The 24,422-nt window shown below is 47.5% G+C and overlaps 1 protein-coding gene across 13 annotated transcripts in view; it reads left to right on the top strand.

Annotated features, from left to right (window-relative positions):
• The window catches only part of CLEC16A (C-type lectin domain containing 16A), a 205,279-nt gene that overhangs the window by 22,181 nt on the left and 158,676 nt on the right, over nt 1-24,422 (top strand). For 9 of the 13 annotated variants that reach the window (XM_023529616.1, XM_023529617.1, XM_011358363.2 and 6 more), the window contains exons 4-9: nt 12-160; nt 2,854-2,959; nt 7,174-7,297; nt 9,966-10,140; nt 11,606-11,659; nt 15,117-15,230. In XM_023529616.1, coding sequence (XP_023385384.1) covers nt 12-160; nt 2,854-2,959; nt 7,174-7,297; nt 9,966-10,140; nt 11,606-11,659; nt 15,117-15,230 — 722 coding nt within the window. Of the gene's footprint in view, nt 1-11; nt 161-2,853; nt 2,960-5,341; nt 5,480-6,791; nt 6,798-7,173; nt 7,298-9,965; nt 10,141-11,605; nt 11,660-15,116; nt 15,231-24,422 lie in introns of those variants that run through there. The other 4 variants (XM_023529622.1, XM_023529618.1, XM_023529621.1 and 1 more) reach the window with 4 other exon arrangements.

Consider the following 24,422-nt stretch of genomic DNA (forward strand, 5'->3'; position numbering starts at 1 on the left):
CCTCCCTCTAGATTATTTGCTCTCTAATAACTATGTAAATTCTATCATTGTCCATAAATTTGACTTTTCCGATGAGGAGATTATGGCGTATTACATATCGTTCCTGAAAACACTTTCGTTAAAACTCAACAACCACACTGTCCACTTCTTTTACAATGAGGTAAGTAACTGCCACGTGGTACCTTTGAGAGGAAAGCTAGCTGGTCAGAGCAGCACCTTCTTTCCCGGTGGCCTTCTCTCTGTTTACAAAGCACTTATGTATTCACTATTTCCTGACTTTCACAGCAATACTTGACCTTGGCATGCTTAAAATTTTTTAAAATTTAATAAGTTACCTCTCCATTTTTGATGTAAAATTCAATTTGTGCTACCTAAGAGCATTATACCTGGCAGGGAAAAATGCTTGGAAGTTGACTTGGGGTCATGTTGCCGTGTGGGAAAATCAGGCACTCTAGACAGACCCAGCTTTGCCACTTCTCTGCTGTGTGACTTTAGAAAAGCCCCAGTCCTCTGAGCCTCAGTTTCCTCCTCTGAGAAATGGGAATGATAATATATACCTTGTAGGGTTTTCCAGGGATCGAATTAAATGTGATGATGTCTTGAAAACACCTAGTATATATCTGGCTCCCTAAAATCATAGCTATTGCTGTTCTTTACAAGTCAACATCCCTGGTATTCCTTGGGAGAATTACTAGAAATTTAAATAAATAAATTGCTCTCGTTTTCACAATTAAAAGTAGCTTGAAAAATAAAGTCAATTTATTTCACATGCCAAAAGGTACATATGCCGGCTGTCCTGGGACTGATTCATCCTGTAGCTCAACCACTTTATCGAGAACCCAGGTTTTTCTATCCTTGGGCTCGACCTCTCATGGTCTCAGAATGGCTGCAGCAGCTCCAGACATCACATGCTCACATGCCACTGCTGAAAAGCCCGATGAGATCACTTCCTTATTTGTGTTCCTTTTTAACTTTCAAAAACTTCTTTCCCAGAAGCCTCCTAGCAGACCTCTTCTCATGTAACACTGGTTAGAAATCTGTCACATTTATTGAACAGTGCATCCAGAATTTGGGAGTGGCTTGGCAGAACATTTCTAGTGTGGTATCTTGTGAAGCTGCAGTCATCTGAAGGCTGGATTGGGGTTGAGGATCTGCTTTCAAATGACTAGCTTATAGGGTTGGCCTGTTGGTACTGCCTGTTGTCAGGAGACTTCAGTTATATAAGCTTCTCCAGAGGCTGCTTGAAGGTCCTCATGGCATGGCAGCTGGCTTGCCCCAGAATTAAATGATCCAAGAGACCAAAACAAACTGTAATGCCTTTTATGAGCCAGCATCAGAAGCCACACACCATCACTTCTGCCATAGTCTTTAGGCCACAAGGGCGAGGCTTGATTCATTGTGGGAGAGGACAACACGAGTGTGTAACACAGGAGATCAGGATCATTGGGCCACCTTGGAGGCCAGCTATCACACAGCCACATGGCAGGCATCTTCTGATTGGCCGTTGCACATGCTGCACGGCCTGTATTTGAAGTCAGACTGCAGTCTCAAACATATCGTCTGAGTCTGGGCAGAATCCATCCAGCTATCCTCATATGATGCAGCGACGGCGACCTGAACCTTGCTTTTCTTTTTCTTTGGGGAAGAGCTGGCTTCAAAGGGAAGAAATACTAGCTGTCAACCACAAAACGTGTGGCAGTTTGAAAATTTAACATTGTGTGACCCAGTACCTAGCACATAGTAGATGTTCAATAAACGCGTCCAGAGACCAGATGAATGACATAGCATTCTCCAAGGGACTCTCCCTGGTGGAAGAAAACCCACCTGCAAAGGTCAGACAGACCAGAGAAGGGGCCAGATTCTCCCTCCACTCAGGTGCAGGTGGGCTTCTGTGCACCTGGCTGGGAGGGCAGAACTTTGGAATTTCAAGGCCAGAGTGATGCTTCCGGAAGAGCATCCTGCTGGTCACCAGAGGAATGGTACGAGCCTCGTTTTTTGAGGCGGACTTGGTGTCCTCTTTTACATGGGCCGTTCCGGTAGCTACTGTTAAGTGTACACTTGACTTCTAGTGCTCAAAGTCAATTCGTCCTTAATAGACAGTTGTCACCTCACTGGAGGTGGCCTCTTCCCCATACCCTCACGGCCCATGAGTGCCCTCCAGTTGGCCATGTGGGAAAACTGGCCAGAAGGGGGCAGCAGAGCATGTCGTGGAGCGTCTCCAGGCCCAGATCCTATTGTGCCTTTTTTTCCTAAAGACTGCCACAGTGGACTTCTGTGGTTCTGAGCTGTTTGGGTCTGTTCCGATGATCCCTTTGTAGTGTCAGAAGATCCCTGAGACCTCCTCCTCCATGATAACGCTTATTCAACCCTTCTAGTGTTTCCAGATAGAGAAATATATACAAGCCAAGACAGATTCTGAATGTAGGAAAACTTGACACTTGCCTTTTTTAGCAGCATCTAATAACAACTGGCGTTGCTATTGAGTGCTTCTAAGGTACTAGGTGCTGGGGTTAGCACTGTGCTGAAAATAACCTCATTTAATCCTAGCAGTTACGAAGTGAGAATTATTATCCCCATATTCTAGATGAAGAAACAGAGGCCTAGAAATATTACATCGCACGGCTAAGAAGTGGTAGAACAGATCACACATGAGCCCAGTTCTGGACCCTTTTCTGTTTCTTCCATGGTTTCGCCTCCCCATCCCTTCCCACAGTCCCCACTGGGAATGAACCACTGGCTTAAGGTTCATGTTTGGTAACATTTCTTGGTCTCTGGTAGAGTTCAGAAAGCTGGGGTCAGGGGCAGGCCTGTCTCACGGGCTTGTGACTTCTTTTTGGTATTCTTTCGTTTTAGCACACTAATGACTTTGCCCTGTACACAGAAGCCATCAAATTTTTTAACCATCCTGAAAGCATGGTTCGAATTGCTGTGAGAACCATCACTTTGAATGTCTACAAAGGTAAGTTTTCCTTCTGATTTCTACCGTGGCAGCTAGTACTTGCTCTCAGGTGTTTATGCATAGAATTCTCTGGTGGTAACAGGGAGCCTGTTTATCATAGCTCTGGTTGCTTGTCTCACAAAAGGCTTGTAGTTATTGACCATTTCACTGGGCCCTTAACTGAAATTTTTATGCCACTGCCTTGAGCCTGCACACTCAGTTCTGCATGCTAAAGTCTTAGTGCCCATACACAGAAGTGGTAGTGTCCTAAGAGAGGCACATGCAGGACTCATTAAACAAAAGCAGAGTTGCTTTTTTTAAATATTAGATTTAAGTTTTTGTTTTGGCCTATAAAATAGATTTCCAGTGGGGATGTTATCTTTAAATAACATATAAAAGCATTTCACATCATGGACAGCAGGGGCCAGCATTGTATTCTCCACCAGCTGCCAAGCCCGGCAAATTCCTCTTTCTTTCAAGATGTGTTCAATGCCCAAATCATTGCCTCCAGGAGAAAGCCTTCCAGGGCTCCCTGCCGGCACCAGCACAAAGCCTGGCTGCTCACAAGTTTCCCGACCTGGAGTTGCCCTCCGAGGCAATATCTTCTTGGCCGAAGGTTGGGGTTATTTTCCTGTAATCACCATACTGGAGCTGGGACTATTTTCTCAGGGACCAAAGGGTATTGACCTTCAGGAGTTACGATGTTATTACTTAAGATGACCTCTAATGGGGAGGGTGCGGGAGCTCCCCAGGGACTCACTCCAGCCTAGTCTGGGATTACGTTAAATTGAAGAACCAACCTTCCTAAGGGCCCAGTGGGGCCCATCCAGAGGTCGCAAACTGAGGGCCTGGGAGCGGAATCCAGCCCTGACAGGTTTTAATTGGCTTAGTTATATATTTTTTAATACATAGTTGCCAATATTTAAAAACTGGGAGGTCTTAGGTAACAATCCGGGTTTCTGATCTGAGAAGGTAGATTGGCTATTGCGGGCCCACAGACCTGCAGGGCGGTGGTGAGATGGTGCTGAGAAGTAGCTGCCCGCTGTAGGGTCGTGGTCGCCAGTTTGCACACCAGGCCTGCCCGCTTCACTCGTTGAGTCACTGGCCAGCCCCGCAGCCTTCTGAGTTTGCGACCTGCTCCGGGCTGCGGTTCTGCCGCCTCCCTCTCTGTTTTCTCTTGTTCTCTTCTAACCTGTGTCTTTTGGTTTAGATGCCTCCTGCCCCAGCTCTCTCCCTCTGAGCAGCTGTCTCACCATCCCAGTTCCTAACCCTGTTAACCGTTGTCTGTTTTTTGCCTTTCCTTCAATGACGATTCCTGTGTTCCTTATTCCAGTGTCATGTAAGTTATTAACCTCTGGTTTTCTGCTTTCTTAGCTTATCCTTACATGTACAGGAAATACAGGAAACTTGCTTGAGAATGGTGTAGCTTTCGTTGTAGCCTAGCTAAACACGCTGCTGATAAGTAGGCTTTCTAATGCATTATTGATGTTTAGCCCAATTAATTAATTTTATTAACGGTAAAAATAGCATAAGAACTGTCCTGCTGGTCACCAGAGGAATGGTACGAGCCTCGTTTTTTGAGGCGGACTTGGTGTCCTCTTTTACATGGGCCGTTCCGGTAGCTACTGTTAAGTGTACACTTGACTTCTAGTGCTCAAAGTCAATTCGTCCTTAATAGACAGTTGTCACCTCACTGGAGGTGGCCTCTTCCCCATACCCTCATGGCCCATGAGTGCCCTCCAGTTGGCCATGTGGGAAAACTGGCCAGAAGGGGGCAGCAGAGCATGTCGTGGAGCGTCTCCAGGCCCAGATCCTATTGTGCCTTTTTTTCCTAAAGACTGCCACAGTGGACTTCTGTGGTTCTGAGCTTTTTGGGTCTGTTCCGATGATTCCTTTGTAGTGTCAGAAGATTCCTGAGACCTCCTCCTCCATGATAACGCTTATTCAACCCTTCTAGTGTTTCCAGATAGAGAAATATATACAAGCCAAGACAGATTCTGAATGTAGGAAAACTTGACACTTGCCTTTTTTAGCAGCATCTAATAACAACTGGCGTTACTATTGAGTGCTTCTAAGGTACTAGGTGCTGGGGTTAGCACTGTGCTGGAAATAACCTCATTTAATCCTAGCAGTTATGAAGTGAGAATTATTATCCCCATATTCTAGATGAAGAAACAGAGGCCTAGAAATATTACATCGCACGGCTAAGAAGTGGTAGAGCAGATCACACATGAGCCCAGTTCTGGACCCTTTTCTGTTTCTTCCATGGTTTCGCCTCCCCATCCCTTCCCACAGTCCCCCCTGGGAATGAACCACTGGCTTAAGGTTCATGTTTGGTAACATTTCTTGGTCTCTGGTAGAGTTCAGAAAGCTGGGGTCAGGGGCAGGCCTGTCTCACGGGCTTGTGACTTCTTTTTGGTATTCTTTCGTTTTAGCACACTAATGACTTTGCCCTGTACACAGAAGCCATCAAATTTTTTAACCATCCTGAAAGCATGGTTCGAATTGCTGTGAGAACCATCACTTTGAATGTCTACAAAGGTAAGTTTTCCTTCTGATTTCTACCGTGGCAGCTAGTACTTGCTCTCAGGTGTTTATGCATAGAATTCTCTGGTGGTAACAGGGAGCCTGTTTATCATAGCTCTGGTTGCTTGTCTCACAAAAGGCTTGTAGTTATTGACCATTTCACTGGGCCCTTAACTGAAATTTTTATGCCACTGCCTTGAGCCTGCACACTCAGTTCTGCATGCTAAAGTCTTAGTGCCCATACACAGAAGTGGTAGTGTCCTAAGAGAGGCACATGCAGGACTCATTAAACAAAAGCAGAGTTGCTTTTTTTAAATATTAGATTTAAGTTTTTGTTTTGGCCTATAAAATAGATTTCCAGTGGGGATGTTATCTTTAAATAACATATAAAAGCATTTCACATCATGGACAGCAGGGGCCAGCATTGTATTCTCCACCAGCTGCCAAGCCCGGCAAATTCCTCTTTCTTTCAAGATGTGTTCAATGCCCAAATCATTGCCTCCAGGAGAAAGCCTTCCAGGGCTCCCTGCCGGCACCAGCACAAAGCCTGGCTGCTCACAAGTTTCCCGACCTGGAGTTGCCCTCCGAGGCAATATCTTCTTGGCCGAAGGTTGGGGTTATTTTCCTGTAATCACCATACTGGAGCTGGGACTATTTTCTCAGGGACCAAAGGGTATTGACCTTCAGGAGTTACGATGTTATTACTTAAGATGACCTCTAATGGGGAGGGTGCGGGAGCTCCCCAGGGACTCACTCCAGCCTAGTCTGGGATTACGTTAAATTGAAGAACCAACCTTCCTAAGGGCCCAGTGGGGCCCATCCAGAGGTCGCAAACTGAGGGCCTGGGAGCGGAATCCAGCCCTGACAGGTTTTAATTGGCTTAGTTATATATTTTTTAATACATAGTTGCCAATATTTAAAAACTGGGAGGTCTTAGGTAACAATCCGGGTTTCTGATCTGAGAAGGTAGATTGGCTATTGCGGGCCCACAGACCTGCAGGGCGGTGGTGAGATGGTGCTGAGAAGTAGCTGCCCGCTGTAGGGTCGTGGTCGCCAGTTTGCACACCAGGCCTGCCCGCTTCACTCGTTGAGTCACTGGCCAGCCCCGCAGCCTTCTGAGTTTGCGACCTGCTCCGGGCTGCGGTTCTGCCGCCTCCCTCTCTGTTTTCTCTTGTTCTCTTCTAACCTGTGTCTTTTGGTTTAGATGCCTCCTGCCCCAGCTCTCTCCCTCTGAGCAGCTGTCTCACCATCCCAGTTCCTAACCCTGTTAACCGTTGTCTGTTTTTTGCCTTTCCTTCAATGACGATTCCTGTGTTCCTTATTCCAGTGTCATGTAAGTTATTAACCTCTGGTTTTCTGCTTTCTTAGCTTATCCTTACATGTACAGGAAATACAGGAAACTTGCTTGAGAATGGTGTAGCTTTCGTTGTAGCCTAGCTAAACACGCTGCTGATAAGTAGGCTTTCTAATGCATTATTGATGTTTAGCCCAATTAATTAATTTTATTAACAGTAAAAATAGCATAAGAACTGCCTTGATGAGGATAGTTTTATGAATAAGATAACCATTTTAAAGTATTTCCAGGAAGCCAGAAAAGATTCAGATTCTAATAGAGAGCTTTTTCATTGTGGCTTTTTTTTTTTTAATCTCCCCCAAGTTATTTTTGGTAGCTTGACTTTTTTTTTCTCTTCTTTTGTGAATTTTCTCAGTGGATAACCAGGCCATGCTACACTATATCAGAGATAAAACTGCTGTCCCTTACTTCTCCAATTTGGTCTGGTTCATCGGCAGCCACGTGATCGAACTTGATAACTGTGTGCAGACTGATGAGGAGTAAGTGACCTCCTGGGGTGCTTATTAGGGAGACAGAGTAGGGGAGGAAAAAGTAAACATTAGAACAAAACTTACCCGCCTATGTGTAGGCAGAATACGGACTTCCACACTCAAAGGTTCCACCCACCTTTTCACTTTTTATAACAGTGGAAAGTGGGAAATACTGCAAGGGGGTGAGTACACTTACAGATGGGGTGCTAGGCAGCTGGTAAAAAGATGAAGATGATTCCTCGCTGGTGAACGGATAAACGAAATGTGGCATTTGCATACAGGGGAATAGTATTCAGCAATAAAAAGGAATGAAGCTCTGACACATGCTACCCCATGGATGAGCCTGGAAAGCGTTATGCTCCGTGAAAGAAGCCAGACACAAAGGACCACGTTTTATATGATTGCATTTATGTGACCTGCCCAGAATAAGCAAAGCCATAGATTTATAGGTTAGCAGCTTCTTAGGGCTGGAGGAGAGGGTTTGTGGGGGAAATGGGAAATGACCGCCTGTGAGTATAGGTCTTTTTATGGGCAGAGAGGATAAAAATGTTCTAAAATTGATTGTGATGATGGTCGGACAACTCTGTGAATATAGTTTTATATGTAAATTATTAAGTACAAATTTTATACTTTAAATGTGAATTTTATGGTATGTGAATTATATCCCAGCAAATAATTTTTAAAAAAGATGGTGATTTGGACCCCAGAGCAAAGAATGAGGATTTCTCAAACTCAGCACCACGGGTCTTTTGAACTAGATGGTTCTCTGTTGTGGGGCCGTCTGTGCCCTGTAGGGTGTTCAGCAGCCTCCCTGGCCCCCATGCACTGGATGCCAGTAGCACCCTTCTCCCAGTTGTGACAACCAAAAATGTCTCCTGGCATTGCCAAATCTTTCCTTTAAGGCTAAATTACCGTCAGTTGAAAACCACTGCTCCCAGAGTAACAGCTTTGCACAGACCTGGGGAGAGGCACATTGGATGGGGTCAGGTCAATAAAGGGACTCAGAAAGGCCTCCTAGGGGAAAGGGGGCTAGAGAGAATATTAGCTCTGGTATTGAGAAAGAAGCAAGGATCGGTGGGTGGCAGATCTGATGGAGCATTTGGGAACATAAGGAGCCATGTGGATGTGAACAGCATGGACGTGAAACATAAGGACGTACTTAACTCCAGAAAGAAGCGAAAAGTGACGCAAGGAAGGAAATGAACCCCTAGTCCTCTCTTTGGCTCTGCAGTGAATGGTTATGATAACGTCAACACCAGTTGCTGATGGCTATTGGGGTGATGAAGCAGAGGGAACACAAAGGGCTCTGTCATACAGGATGTCAACATGTAATATCTGAAATGGCTGAGTCGCAAAATAGAGGTCCTCACAGATTTTATAGAAATGTGGGGGGAACTATCCATAAGAACTAAAAAGAGTGAAAAACTGCCTCCGCTGGAGGCTGGGCCAGGAGCTGTTCCTTTTTATTATCGGCTTATCAGTATTATTTAAAACCCATCTGCATATATTCACTAAGATATTTTTTGAAGTAATGTTTTAAAAAGTGAAGTACATTGAATATCCTGCTAAAGAAAAATCCCCACATTGTCCTAAGCAGGGTAAAAGCTTGCAAAACGTTGCATGCGCCGATGTTCTAGGCCTCTGGGCGGTGGGTTCATAGATACTTGTTATAATGTTAGGCTTCGCAACATGTATTTGCTATAAATATTTACTGCTTTGCAACACATATTTGCTATAAATATTTACTAAGTGTCTTATTAAAGCGTAATGAGGAATAATTATCCAAAATTATGTAAAAGAAGCAAAATCAATCCCGTTTTTACTTATTTTTTTAAAAGCATAGATGGTTAGAGGGATAATCGTACAACCTGCATTTTAGGTGTGACTGTAGAGGGACAGAAATGTGGAAAAAACAGACTGTTTGTTGTGGGACTGTAGGAGACTTAGATTTCTTTTTGCTTTTATTTTTTTTTAAATTTTCTGTTTTCTAAAATGACCATCTATTACTTGAGTAATACTCATAATACAAACACAGTGTCTTACTCTGTCTAGATTGCTCTTTGCAACAGACAGTACTTTGGGGAGTAGGGAAAATGCCCGCTGGCTGTTTTAGGGGCTCTGTCCTTGGCATGGGGGAAACTGACTCACCCATGGAACCCAACGAGCTTGCTTATTGCTGGGATGTGCACTTTGTTCCACATATTGTCAGGGCCAGTGGGTCCCAAGCAGCTGCTGAGGCCTGCCTTTTTCTTCAGAACTTCTCTGGAGTATTTTAATTAGCAAAGATTTATTGCTCTATTAATACTGCTTATCTTAGGAGCCAGGGGATCTCGCCACACTGGCTAGTGGCTGCTCTTGTGAAATGGCTCGCTAAGAGCTTAGCTCATTTTTGCTTTGTTTACACATCTTGTTTTGCGGTTGTGATGGTGGTAGGGGGTGAATTATACTGAGGCCTCCAGAAGGTGAGGGGATCCCGGAAGTCCCCTAAAATCGATTAGCATGGACATGTCTATATTCCCATTGTGTATCTTACCAGTAGAGCCAGGATAGGTGTCTCTTGAGAGTAGCTCAAATATTTATTGTTGAGTCCCCCAGTGACCTAAGTCTCAGGCCATTGATGCTAGGCCCAAGGGCTCAAGCTTCGGATTCCAGGCTGAGATTGTCATTCTCTCGCCAGGCACCGGAATCGGGGCAAACTGAGCGACCTTGTAGCTGAACACCTGGACCACCTGCACTATCTCAATGACATCTTGATCATCAACTGTGAGTTTCTCAACGACGTGCTCACGGACCACCTGCTCAACAGACTCTTCCTACCCCTCTACGTGTACTCACTGGAGAACCAGGACAAGGTGGGCCTGGGGGCCTGGCCCCACTGCTCCTGCGGGCTGAAAGTCATCTTCAGAAGGGGGGAAAACAGTCACCTTGAAAAGGGCTAAGCTTTGCAAGGGACCAAGGCTTTGAGCTGAGAAAAAGTCCTTTCAAAGCAGTGGTTTTCCTTTCCTTTCCTTTTATTTCCTGAATTAGGGGAAGGTGGCAGGGAGAGAAAGAGAAAGTGTGTGTGTGTATAGACTGCAAAACTCTAAAAGTGAATGAGAAAAGAACCCTGACATCAGAATGAAACAGGAAACCTGTGCAAATTTAGGTTTTTGGCTTCTGTGCATCTTTCTCTTGAGGTATTCTCATCCCTGGTAACTTTTTCTGGTAGTTGCCAGAGCTAATCGATTTGGAGAAGATCCAGCCAGCCACAAAACTTGCACAGAATGGGTGGGAAGGGATGAAACACACTTAGGAAGAGCTCCCGGGGTGATGACTGCCCCCATTGGCAGGCTCAGGCTCCCTCATGGGGAGAGTGCTGTTCAAGTGCGCATCCTCGGGTGTCCCCTTCCTTCTCTCAGGGATGCTGGTCAACAGATCTGGGGTGGACCAGAAGTCTGCATAGTAAACCTGCCCCCAGAGGCTTCCCCTGTGAGAAACGCTGCTTCAGGGAGGAGAGACCTTCTGCCCTGTCCCAGAGTTAAGGGACAGAGGCCTCGGCAGGAGGAGGGACAGAGCCAGCTGGTTACTCTGCAGGGGCTTCAGCCTCTGCAGATGTGTCCCAAGGGGGGTTAACTTTCTTTTTTGGAAACGGAAGATGGAGATTCTCACTGAAAAAGAGTACACAGAAGAAAATTGCAAGCCTAACTAGACCCAGCAGAGGCAGCTCTGGGAGGCAGACAGAAAGCATGGGAAGTGGAGTTTTCAGACCTGGGTTCAAATTCTGCCTCCTTTTCCTCACTGTGTGACCTTGGACAAGGCAGTTAACCTTCCTGAGCAAAACAAAGGTCCTGAAGATCCTCATAGGGTTGGTGTGAGCTAGAGCTCATTGAAGCTCAGTACAAATGAGGGGCTTTTCCAAGACTACAGTGACCATTCTGTCCCTGCCCCATTGTGTAAGCTTTTGAGAATAGGCCTCCGGGGGCCTCTCTGGCCGGACCTGGCCTTGGGCTCTTGGTGCCCCAGCTGGGGGAAATTAACATTCTTAGTAATTTAAGGAGCCAGTTTTTCTTTTGGGTCCAGCCCCTAATCTGCGACTTATAGTGAAAGATTTCTCAGCTGGAAAAATCGTGGTCTTGCAGATAGTATTGAATGGGGTTAGACTGAATTTCTTTTACGGAGTGGACTTTTGACTAAACCAGAACAGCCAGAACCACTCAGGGCCTGGAGGAAATCAGGGTGCCTCCTCTCCAGACAGACGGCTTTTGGCCGCATGTATTTTGTGCTGCTCACTTGTGTGACCGGATTTCTCTCTCTCTCTTTCCCGTCAACTTCCGCTAGGGAGGAGAACGGCCGAAAATCAGCCTGCCAGTTTCGCTCTATCTTCTGTCGCAGGTATGTCTGATCATTTGCCCGTGTCCCCAACACATTTAGGAGGCCTTAGAACGCCCCTAGAAATATTCCAGGTCACATTGCCTTGTCTTCTCTCTCAGCGTCCCCCTCCCCCCCCCATTTTGAAATAAAATAACAATAAAAGGAAAGAGGGCTCTATTTTGTAGACACTGAGAGGAGGTGCTAGTATCTTCTTCATGGTAGTAGATGGAAATTTAACAAGAAATGAAAAAATAAATCTAACCTGGCACTTAGGTAGTTGTTTTACCATGGGGACTGGGGTTTCCAGGACAACCAAGGAGTGTTGTAAATACCTTGGGAATGCAGACTCCTGGGCCTTATTCGTGGAATTTTGAAATAAGCTCCAAACTGCAGGACCCAGTGTGTACATACACACAGCAACCCTGGGTTAACAAACTTCCATTAATGAGGCTGTTTTTAAAGGCTTTATCCTGGTTCTAGTTCCCACATTACCTTCTGGAAGGTATCTTGTAACAGCCTCAATTCCCAGATTTGCGTCTCGAGCCAATTTGTCTGCCTCTCCCCTTAAACAAGTGTGTTTCCTTCTTATAATTATGTAATATTTACAAGAAGGGAAAAACTCCATGGTGACCCAGTTACATAACTTTAAAAATATTTTTATTACAAGCAGTCCAGACTTTGAGGCCATCTCATTAGACTGTCAAGTAGTCAAACGTTTGACCAGAGCTCTGTTCTCACTTCTGCAATGGCACAGGTATTTATTTGCTTTGCTGAATGTCCTTCTAACTCGGTCCCCGGGCCATTCTGAGTTTGAAGTGGGGCTGTCTCCCCTTGGCCTGAGGAGAAAGGCAGACCCAGCCTGCTCCCAGCCGCTCTGCCCATTGGGAACTGCGGCGGCCCGCTTTGCTTTCTTCACCCCCGGAGCCATGTTCTGGGGTCCCTGTTTGCTTGGAGCTCTGCACTGGTGCTGACTCCTTCTGAATGCCCCTCTGTGCGACGGAGCTCAGTGCAAACTCCAGCCTCTCCTGGCAGCTTTTTCCGCCACCTCATTACGAATCCGCCAGCATCTCCCGCTTGGGATTCTGGGAGTCTGGCAGGGCCTAAACAGGCCAGATGCTCAACCACAGGAATCTCATGGAACACACCCTCAAGACCCTTCAGCTGTCGGAGCGTTGCATGGCACGGTCTCCTCCCAGGAGCAAGGGGTTCGGCCATGCCGCTTCTCTAAGAGCCCCTTTTTCTCCTTTCGTACTGAAGGACCTGCAGCTCAGGCGCCTAGTTACTTGTTTTAGTATCTCACAGAAAGCGGAGCCTTTAGTTCGATGTCCTCCAGCTGGTGTGACAGAGCCTTCTCTCTCCTGCATTCTCACGTAGCTTCATCGTAATGGTGCCTAAGTGTGTGAAAACCTCGGAGCAGGTATAAATCTTGTGTCCTTAAGCCCTATATCCAAGCATCTTTGTAAATTATTTTACAAGCACAGCCACAAAGCCAAGAAAATTCACAGTAACATTAATTTAGTGTGATGGGATTTTTGTCCTGGTGAAACTAAACTGTCACTTGTAACATGAGTGTGGTTGAGACAGGGTGGCCCAGCTTTTCGAGCCCAGCCTGCGCATACTTCCACGTACCATGCAGTGACTGGCTCTCCCCTCACTTTTCCCCATCTGGAGTCCAGAGAAGAATGAACCCTGTGTGTGTCCACAGGCAAGAATTGGTTGGCCTTTGTCCGGTGGGTCTTGATGGATGCTCACTGAATGTTTGTGGCCTGACAAAAAGAATGAATAAATTAAGGTCACACAAGGTGCACAATAGGTGTTTATGGAATGAATGAACTTGGTGATTGGGGTTTGTTTTGTGGTTAAGTGTGATAGTAATTTGGCCATGATAAAGATGAGAAAGCTCACCTTCCTCATCATCGTAATTACCAACAGTCGAATGCCTGCCCAGCCCTGGATGTAGGTGAACTCGAGATCATTCACTGTAGTTTCTATGATACTATGATAGTAAATGTCACCCTGGTATTTTAAAAACAGATGTGCTTTTTTTTCCCCCCCTCGGTGAGTACCACATTTGGCCAGTCTGTCTACCTTTCATTTGAATTATGTTTATTTTTTTGAACAATATATTTCCCTCTTCAAACAATACAAAATGACATACAGGGAGAGGTCTCCCTCTGACCCCTAACCTCCCAGCACCCAGTCGTACTCCCCAGAGGCAGCCAGTGTTTCAGTTTCTGCCTTTACTTTTTTTTTTTTACAATATTTATTTAAAAAAAAAAAATTTTTTTTAAGTTAAAAAGTTCAAGCAGGTAAAAACCAAGTTTCCTTTCTGCTTTTGTTCAACCTCCTGATTTCTGTCCCTAGAGACAACTATAGTTACAGGATTTTCCTCTGTCCTTCCGGAAACGTTCTTTGCCAGGGGTTCTCACCTAGGGAAGATCTCACACCCCTTCTTCCCCCAGGGAACGTTTGGCAATACCTGGAGACATGTTTGGTTGTCCTAACTGGGGTGGGGGGGTGCTACTGGCATCTAGTGGGTGGAGACCGGCGATGCTGGCAAATACCCTACAGCGCATAGGACGGCTCCCAGCGCAGGATTGTGGCCAAGGTTGAGAAACCCTGTCGCACGCATATGTAAGCACATGTAAATGTGTGCACACGCCCCATTTATACACAGGTAGTTGATAACCCCACTCTGTGCTGCACCGGTTTGCCTTTACATTTTAAAGCAAAGCAGCGAGTGTGTCTGAACCAGCTTTGCAAGGCAGTTTTGAATACTCTGATTCCTGAAGCCGTTCCTCTGAGCGTTGGGCAGCAGGGCGGGGTAGCAGTGCCATCCCAGATGGCCCAGTGCCTTCTGATTTTGCATCCTGGCATGACTAGGTCCGTCTCTGACTCGTGTGGCTTTTCTTCCCCAGTTTCCACACTTACCCATGCTGCAACAGAATCCTGGTGTGGCAAAGCCCACCACAGGGCTCACTGTTTGCTCGAGTGGTGGGATCACTGTGTAGCCGACCCTTTGCCAAGTCCTTTATTAGAACAAGACTCGTGGCCCCTTCTTCCCGTATAACTAAAGTCTTGGGCCGGTGCCTTCTGGTCTTATCATAATCGAATTTGACACTGAGATGCCTGTGGAGAGGAAGGAGTGTGCTGGTTTGGCTACTCCTTTCCCACGTTGCTTCACTTCAGCTGGATTTGGCCTCACCCAGCCATGAGGGACAGTCTCGCTTTTAATGCACTTCCTTCCGCTGAAGAGCAGCCAGCCAAATAGGCAACAGTCTGAATGAAGGAGGGGCCAGCCCTGAAAGGAGAAACGTGGAACTGGTGTCTTCTGAATGTGACCTATTCTTTGGATTTTAAATCACAGGGACTGCTGCTTAATACTGGACTTTTGTAGCCCAGACTTGCTGCAGGTCGAGGCAGAATGGTTGAAAGACTGCATGCTTTAATGCAAACCCTATTTGTTCTTTCTCACCAGGTCTTCCTAATTATACATCATGCACCCCTGGTGAACTCGTTAGCTGAAGTCATTCTGAATGGCGATCTGTCAGAGATGTACGCTAAGCCCGAACAGGATGTTCAGAGAAGTTGTGTAAGTCATTAGGGTCGGGACTACTTCTCGACCTTGATAAGAGGCCACAGGGCTCATTTTGGTAATCTCTGTGTTTCTTTAAAACCAGAAACCAACATTCTACTTACAGCAATGATGATGCATAAGCTGGCCTGGGAACCTAATCAGAGTCTTGAAATGGGTACCTAGGAAAATCCAGGGGTCGGTACCAAGAGTGGATTCGTTGGTTGTGTGTTGTTGAACGGGGCCCCAGACTGTGTATCCACGAGACACCGTTGTGGGGACAGAATGAGAGAGACCTTGTCTAAGTCACAAATAGCTGCAGAGGCTGGACCTGAAACATTTGTGAAGACGTAGGTCCCATGTGAGAGCAGCAGGGAGTTGCTGGAACCGTGGCAAACTGGAGAGTGTTTGCATCCTTTGTGAGCAGTTGCTGTTCTACCCCCGCCTGCAGTCATTCTGCAGGAATATGGATGCAGTATCGCCAAGTTTTCTCACGTTTCCGGAGAAGCTGGGATTCTGCATTTTGATGCAAAATCTCCCAAGTTTTCAGTGGTCACCCAACTGTGGCCCATACAGCGCATGTTTGTGCGTTTTGTGCTGTGCTGAAGGAAAACACTGGAAGACCAGCGAGGCTTTCCCAGCTTGGCCCCTGTGTGTCTCGCCTGCCCTCCCTCCTGTCCTCCGGCTTATGTGTCCTGAGCTGCAGGCTACCTCAGCGCTGGTCCAGCTCGCTCTCTCCCCGGTGTGCCCCATGTTTCTGCCTTTGTACCTGTGCTCTTCCAAACCCAGTATGGAAGGCCCTGGTGCCTGGTTCCCTCCTGTCAGAGATCTTACCGGCTTTCAGCAGCTTATGGCAGGCATCTTGTCTGTCATTGTATCCGCAGCAGCATGGCCTCGGCAGGCGTGCCTGAGATGAGTGCAGGGTTTTTCACAAAGGCTGTTTCATGAGGGCTCTGGCTCTGTGGCCAAATTCTCAGGCAATAGCCATACAGATAGCAGGCTGGCCGCACCCTTGGGTAGTCTGCTCTGTCGCCATATCTGAGTGAGTGGGCGGAGGGCCATCCTGTAGCATGAAAGGCCAGAACCGCATGGTGTACAATTACCAGAGGCCCCTGCACTTCTGGTTTTTCTGGTGCACGATGGATCGGCTAGGCCGTTTTGCTCTTTAAGGCGGCATTTGAGCCTCTGAAAAGGTTCCCAGAAACTTTCTGTCCTTGTTGGTGGTGGCGTTAGTTCAGCTGAATTGAATGGGGCCTTTTCATGGCCCCTGTCTGGCCCATCCCTTCTTTGATTCATTCAGCAAGTGTTTCTTAAGCCCTTTCGTTGGCTCTGGCATCGTGCTAGTTCTGGGAATATACAAAATCCTAAATAGTTTCTGTTGTTTTGGAGCCTTATGGTTCAGGAAAGACAGGCGTTGATCAAGTATACAAAGGGCTATACTATCTTGAGTCTTATAGTAAGTGCTCTAAAGGGAGGGAGTAGTGTTTGCTGAGAGGGTTTGACCTAGAGGTGACAGGGGTGACAGGTATTGAACAGGAAGGACTCCCCTACTGGTCCGTGTCATGACAACACGTGGACTAGAAAATACGGAGCTGACTCGGTGTCCAAGGAGCCAGAGAGATTTCTTTGCAGCGTTCTTAAATTCGCTTTTGCAGAACAAACGCAAGTGCTAGGTCAGCAGAATCGGCAGGACCTCCCAGTCAGAGCTGCTGAGGACTCGCCAATCAGTGGACCACCTTGTTTCACCCCATTTGGAAAACAGAGATCAAGCCCTACTCAGGAGGGCTGTTGGTGAGGATGGGAAGGAAATATACAGGTTGCAACCCGGCCCTCAGAGCTGTTTGGTTTGATGTTCACAGTGTTTAAAAGGAAATTTGGGAAGTTTCACATGAAAACCCAGATTTCGGGGTTGTCTTGAACAGTCAGAAGATCTGGTTCCCATCGTGCTCGTTTCTGCGGGAAGCTTCTCAGGGGTGGCCTCCATCACATGAAGTGTGAGTTTGCCGTTAAATTCGCCTGGTCCCCACCCAGCCTGCTGCTACCTCATACTCCATTTAGTGGCAACGTATTAGACTTTGTTTTGTCTCATGATTTCCAGAGAGCTGCTACGGCTTCATCGTAGGATGTCTTCCTATAAGACACTCACTGCTGAAGTGAGACTTGGTGTTCCAAGATGAACCCAGAGATCATCAAGACACTGGGTTTTGCAGGGTTTTTTCGTTGAAATCGATTGGCATGCAGTTGTAAGGAATAATAATACCCTTTCTCTAGTTTTCCCTCAATGGTAACATCTTGCAAAACTCAAGTACAGTACCACAAGCAGGATATTGACATTCATACATGGGGTTTACAATTTGAGCAAAAGCAAACTGCAAAAAGTTACTGGTGACCTCTCAGCTTAGGATACCCACTTTAGGTGAAGCTTCTAATCAGAGGGAGCATTTAGATCTGTTCTTCCTCCCAGTGGCCTCTGCTTAGGATGAAGGTCGTGCCTCCAATGTGACAGACATGCAGACGCTCGTTGTGGTGGATGCCTGAACTGAAAATGAGATTCTTTTGAATGTGGAAGGAATTGCCAGCCCAAGTGAAAGTGTCAGCTTTCTACTTCCGGTTTTTGCCTTACCCCAGTGCGAAATCAAAGTTTGTTGTATTCTGATGACGGCAGTTGAAATTTGGGAAGAGTGGAGGTGACTCTCATTTATGATTTGTTTGACAATAGTCCTGGTAAGATTTACCTTCCTTCCCTCTGAGCAAGAACAGTCTCCTGTTGTTTCCTGCCTGACTCGGATGTGGTTTGGTCATACTTGTTTTAAGTTTCTTGGTCTTTTTTAACCTACTTTCTCCTTCCCGTAATTTATAGATAAGTTACTGGTATTGCTTCATTTTACCAGCAGACCTTTCACAAAACCAAACCAAAATTGAAGAGAGAGAAGCAGAGAGGGGCAAGCAGAGTTATTTGAAAAGTCTGTAATTTAGGGTTAAATTTAAAACACATCAGCATGGTTAGGTAAATGTCTAATTGAAATTCGTCTGTGCATTAAAATCATATGGTTCTTTCTAAGGGATAATTCTTGCTATAATTCTAATGCACAGCAGATAGTGTTTCTTGCCAGGGAAATAGAATGAGAGAACACTAATTCTGAAACTGCTAACATCTCATTACTTTTGCAAAATGAACGTATAGATTAGATTATGGGATATGCCTCATGACCTGTAGGTACTTTTTTTTTAAGTAGGGACTTTTTTCATCCTGGGTTTCTGTGGATAGTTTCCTTAGTTTTTGCATTCATTCATCCATTATTCAACAGAGACGCAGTGGTGCACAGGGGAGACGTGACCCCTGCCCACCCCCTGCCCTCCCTGGGCTTCTCATCCCCTGTGGGGACAGGGAACTGTGTCTCGGAGATGCCTGCATCGTCTGTGCCATCATAGGGCTTGCCAGAGAGGCTCAGGGGGCACTTACTGCAGGAATGAATGACTCGATGGGTGAAGTGTTGGGGTCACAAGGGCCCTTGTGAGGTTCTTAATGACTCTCAGAACAGAAATAGCCTCAGGGCCTGACCCTCACATGCCACTTTCTCTTTGATCAGAGGCTAGCATCTCCGGCAGTGTGAATGGGTTGCCTTGGGGCTGGTCCACATTCTGCCTTAAGAGGCGGTCTAATGGAGTGGACTCTTCAGAGCCAGCTGCCCGGGCTCCTCAGATCCGGGCTCCTCGTCTCACTACATGTGTCTCGGGGCAAGTCAGTACACCTCTCTAATCCTCAGTTTCCTCACCTCTCTAGTTAGAATAACAAACGTGGATTTTCAGAGAGGGTTGCATGCAGCGTAAAGAGCTTCTTCCAAAACCTAGCGATCATCAAGTTCTAAATATTAGATGTTATCATTATCATGATCTTCGATTCTGAGCTGGCAGAACAACTCCATGTCCCCTACTTGGGACCTCCCTTCTTGGTACGATTAACATAGAGGTACACTCAGTATGCCCCTTAGGGAGGCGCCTTATGACCAAGGCACGGAGGGCCAAGTGTCAGCAACAGTGATGACACAGTGACAGCGCTAATAGGAAGCATTTAGTGACAGCGGGGTGAGCCCTCTGTGCACTCCGGGCCCGCTGGCCGAGCCACCCCGATCTGATCTTTGGAAAGTGCAAACACTTAACCAGCAGTTGTACGTTCACATGGTTGGCTGGCTGTGAATTCAGAATGGGAACTGAAAATTCAGGAGAATACCCTCGTCTGTCACAAAGTGAGGATGTCAGCCATCTCTCTGTAGGCACCAGTTCGGCCAGTTGGGATGGTCTCCAGATGATTCTCTGGGGATCCGAAAGAGTGAGTGCACACCTATGAAATTAGCTGACAGTTCTGTGCGTGATACCTTTCCTTCCTGGCAGCTGGGCCCTCTGCTAGCAGAACACTCTGTTGGGACGTGGCCTGTGGAGCCAGTGACTGAGAAAGCAGCAGCCTGGCCTCTCTGGCCTGTCTTTGCAGAAGCCGAATCTGGGCTTGGGGACTCCGGCTGCTACTTCAGTGTTCTCTCCAAACCAAGCTTGAATCAGACAAGCCTCCCGCGTAGCGAATGCAGCAGGCAAGATAGTCCCCCAGATTAGAGTTCCCCCACATCCTTCAGTGACCTTGACCTTAACTCGTGACCTCTGGTTAATCAGTACCGGTTCTGAAGGACACCCATTCTTCTTCCTGAAAGTGGTAATAGGCTTCGGGGAGAAGGTCGATTATGACACCGAAGGAAAAAATAGACTTGTATAAATCAAAGGCCTTAACTGGCACCATTGCAAGCATTTCCACAAAAGAATCAGAGCTCGTGTGTATTCTCCCTTTTTGCGGGGCATTGTGGTCTATCCTGTGTTCCCTCAATGGGGTTAGGGCTCCGAGGCACCACTGTTGCCTGCAGAAGTGTTGAGTGGGGCAGCGCTGGTTCACAGAGAAGAGGATTGGACAGAATCAGAGAGAACCCAGGGGGCAGCGTGTTGCACATATCAAGTAAGGCGTCGCTGTAGATGAGTGACCTCTTAGAAACAATCGCCTCTCCCTTCCCCCGCTGCAGAGGTGGGGCTGGACAACTGACCGAGGCAGTCCCATGGTGTGGAGGCTCACAGAGGGGCACCCTTCAGCCAGGGCTGCAGGTGACTGGACCCAAGGGGCTGGGGATGCTGTTCCCGATCCGGTGAGCCAGAGAAGGGCCAGGGTTTCTCAGAATGGTCCCATCCCGGAGGAGCCAAAAGGGAAGAACAGAGTGGGCAAAGTGGGGGTGGGGGTGGAGAATTTCCGTGACTCAGACCCTAGCTGGCTTTTTTGTGTCTGCCCGGCAGCATGACACAGAAAGGGCTGGGGCGGCCACAAGGCTGGAGACAGACAGCTCCGGGGTGTGAGGTAGTGTCACGCCCCCTGCTGAATGAGTCTGCCCTGAGACTAGCCTGTATTGAACCACTGGTGACTCCTTCCAGGTTTCTGCTAAAATCAGAAAAATCGAGGATGGGGTCAGAAAAGCGAGGCACCAACAGTGCTGGTGTAGACTCTGTCCTGGGGCTTCGTTAGTTTTCATCAGTCGCCTGATATCTTTGGGCATTTGAGGTTTTTAACCAGACTCTTGAGTTCCTTAAAGCTGGGTCAGCATTATCTATTCATCTATTCAACAAATAATTATTGGGCTAATATCAGGCGCTGTTCTAAGCACAGCAGATATACCAGGGAACGAAACAAAGACTCCTGACCTCTGGGAGCTTCTATTGCGTTGGGAAGAAGGAGAGGAACAATAACACTCTTAGTAAATATTGCATATTAGAACGTAGAAAGGCAGCAGTAGGGAAGCGGATAAGGGAGAGGGGGCAGTGAAAGGCGGCTCGAGTGGGATGCAGTTCTCCACAGAGTGGCCAGGCTGGGCTTCACTGGGAAGGTGACATTTGAGTATAGACGTGAAGGAAGTGAGGGAGCGAGTCATGCACATATCTGCGGGGAAGAATATTTTGACCAGCAAGAGCCAGTGCAAAGGCCCTGAGGCAGCAGCGTGCCCGGTGTGTCAGCAACAGCAAGGAGGAGGAGGAAGGGGAATGAGGGGCCATGGCATGTGGCACCTTGCGAGCCATTGGCAGACTTGGGAGTTTTCACTGAGTGAAATGGGAATGTCTTAACCTCTTTGTCTCTGGTGTTTAGCGTGGTTCCTGCAGGAAACATCGATTGTCTCAAAATAACGAATCTCAGTGAGGGAATTGAACACCGTGTCTAATGAGCAGAGAGATCCAGGTTGGTCAGTGCCAAAGTCCTCCAGCCAGGAAACCTGGTTTTGCTTGGGGTGCTTTGCCTGACGGGAAGCTGGGGCCACACGTGGGTGAGAATAGGACTTCTCTGTCCTCTTCCCTCTCCTGGTGCTCCAGCAATTTAATGACAGCGGGCCGGGAGGGGAGTGGTGTGTGTCACTCATTGCCTGACCAAGGACGATAGACATGGCAGGTGGGTACGGCTCATCCCAGGAGACAGTTAGTGAAGTTTTCCAGTGAGTTCTAAGGCCAGGCTGGCCTGAAGATTGCTGCCCGCTGCCCACCTGCTGAGATGCTTCTAACCTGCCCCCAGGGGACTTTCCTGGTAACCTCCAGCCAGGCACAGGGACAGGTTCTCAAGAGCTTCATGAGCAAAGAGAAGGAAAAAGAAAAGCACATTAATTCCCTCAGATGATGTTGTTCTGGTGACACTTGCCTCTGGATGGGTCACTCCCTGGTACGAGCGGCGCCCATCTGTTGGGCACTTGCTGTGTGCCCGGCTGGCGGGTCTGCTCCCCTTTTCTTCTCCCTCCCCACGCAGGGGTTTCTGGAGCACCCACACATTCCGGGCAGGCATTGTGCTGGCCTCAGGGAACACAGGATGACCAAGACAGATGAAATCCCCTGTCCTGATATTCTGGGCTGAGGAACCAGTAAACAAGCTTGTCAACACAAGGCATCACATGACTTAAGTCAACACATGACTTAAGACCAGATCTGGGAAGAAAGAGCAAACAGGTTTGGGAGGTGATGGTGAGGGAATCCTCCCTGGGGAGATGACATTAGATGCGAGGACTGAAGGATAAGGAGCTCGCTCACCCCGATGAGAGTTGGGGGGTGGGTTGGGGGCAAGGCTTGTGATGATCAGGGCATGGAAAATGGTGAGTCAGAGCCCTCAGTGGGAATGAGCGGCTGTCTGGGATCAGAGAGAGGCCAGTGTGCAAGAAACGTACCGGGTCAAGGGGAGAGGGGACATTTTCCATTTTAGAGAAGAGGAACATGCGAGTTCTTCTATCATCTCATTTAAGACTCATAATAACCCAGAGAGTGGGGTCGTATTATCTCCCATTCTCCCAGAGGATAAGTAAGTGATCATTCTGTTGTCACCCAGTTGCAGGGGACTGCAGGTATTTAGCCCCGAATCTTCATGCTGTTTCTATTTTGTGTCCTTAGGTCACCATCTGCAATCATAGTCACTTCCAGTTTAGCATGAGATGTAGGGTTCTGGACCTAATATTTTGGATGCCTGAGGGTCACCAATCTTTCATAGTCCATTATCTTTTTTCACAAAACAATATAGTAAAATACTCTTCCTAAGGAAATACCAAATAAGTGCTCGATATATCATTATTTAATGAAAAAGTATATTTTATTTTGCACAAGCATCGAATATCCCTCTTCGGTCATAAATATCTTGCAATTAATTCATCCCATAAGCATTCATTAGCTCCTGATTGACTGCCAGGCGTGGCATTGTGGGAGACAGAGAAGATGACCTGGGGTGGAGAAGGCCGGGCGGTGAGGTCGGTCTCCTACAGACCCAGCAAGATCCCAGAGGTCGCCGTCTAGGAAGTCACAGCCCTGTCTCGATGTTCCCTGCTGTTCCCCACAAGAGTGCTGAGCGAGTGTGCGGTGCACGTCTCCTGAGCTCAGAGTTCGTTCCGATTCCAGGTAAATGGGCATTGCTTTGGTTTATGCCTCTGCGGCTGCGATGCCCCCTGATAATTGGCCATTTCGTGGGGAAGAATTGCCATGCTCCTCTTGTTAATGGAAGTGGCCTGTTACCTCTTCATGTTTCCCCCTCGCTAGGTTTTATTTTCCCCGTGAAATTTGGCAGCATTGCCCAGACGCCTCACTGGTGTGGTCGTGGCTGTGCGTTCCGGACACGCGGTGGGCTTTGGTTCCGCAGCCCCACGTCACTCAGGATTTGGCACGTAACACTCGCCCCCATACATCACCCCGGAGTTGTTCCGGTCTGATGTTTGCTTGCTGGTCACTTCATCCTGAATGAGAAGAGGCTCACTCTGCAGCAAGTCTCGGCCCGTTTCCCTCTGCAGCCAGTTGCAAAGCCACGTACTGTGGTGCTGTTGGTTATGCTATGGGCCACCGTGACCTATGATGTTGGGAGCTCTGTGTATATGAGGCAAAAATGGGAAACAATTATGTATTATGGCTAGCCATAATGATCGTCAGGTCAGAGGGCCACCTGATGAATGATGGGTAAACTGTCCCTGAGCTTTTGTTCCACAGGGCTGGCTACCTGCTCCTCCAATTAGTGTGACAGTGTAATGCTTTTACACCAATCCTTCAGTGTCATGCTTTTACACCAATCCTTCAGCAGTGCTTGTTGAAGACAATGGATGTTCGAGCACAGGGGCAGTGAAGCTAGACTTCCTGGGTTCAAATCCTGGCTCTGCCTCTCACTAGCCGGTGACCTTGGGCAGGTCCCTCACTTTCTATAGCTCCCTGCCCCATTCAGTTGTTTGGAGCAGTGGTCCCCAACCTTTGTGGCACCAGGGACTGGTGCTCTTATGAGAATCTAATGCCTGAGGATCTGAGGTAGAGCTGAGGTGGTGATGCTAGCGCTGGGAAGTGGCTGCAAATACAGATGAAACTTCTCTCCCTTGCCTGCTGCTCACCTCCTGCTGTGTGGCCCAGGGTTGGGGACCCCTGGTTTGGAGGATAAAGTAAGTCCATGTATGTAAAGTGCTCAGAGCAGCGCTGGGCGCATTGCAGGTGCTCACTGGGTGTAACGGTTGTTATTACCTGGAAAAGGTAACAAGAGAGTGTGCTACCTCTCGGCACCCCACAGCAGCTCTGGGGGTGGGGGGAGTGCTGATATGAGGCCCTATTGATGCATGCGGAAACCGAGGCCCACAGAGGAGGAAGTAGTGAGCAGTGCAGCCAGGACTCACACCAAACTGAGTAGGACACCGA

The sequence above is a fragment of the Pteropus vampyrus genome, unplaced genomic scaffold, assembly GCF_000151845.1.
Source record: "Pteropus vampyrus isolate Shadow unplaced genomic scaffold, Pvam_2.0 Scaffold40, whole genome shotgun sequence".
Taxonomy (NCBI): domain Eukaryota; kingdom Metazoa; phylum Chordata; class Mammalia; order Chiroptera; family Pteropodidae; genus Pteropus; species Pteropus vampyrus.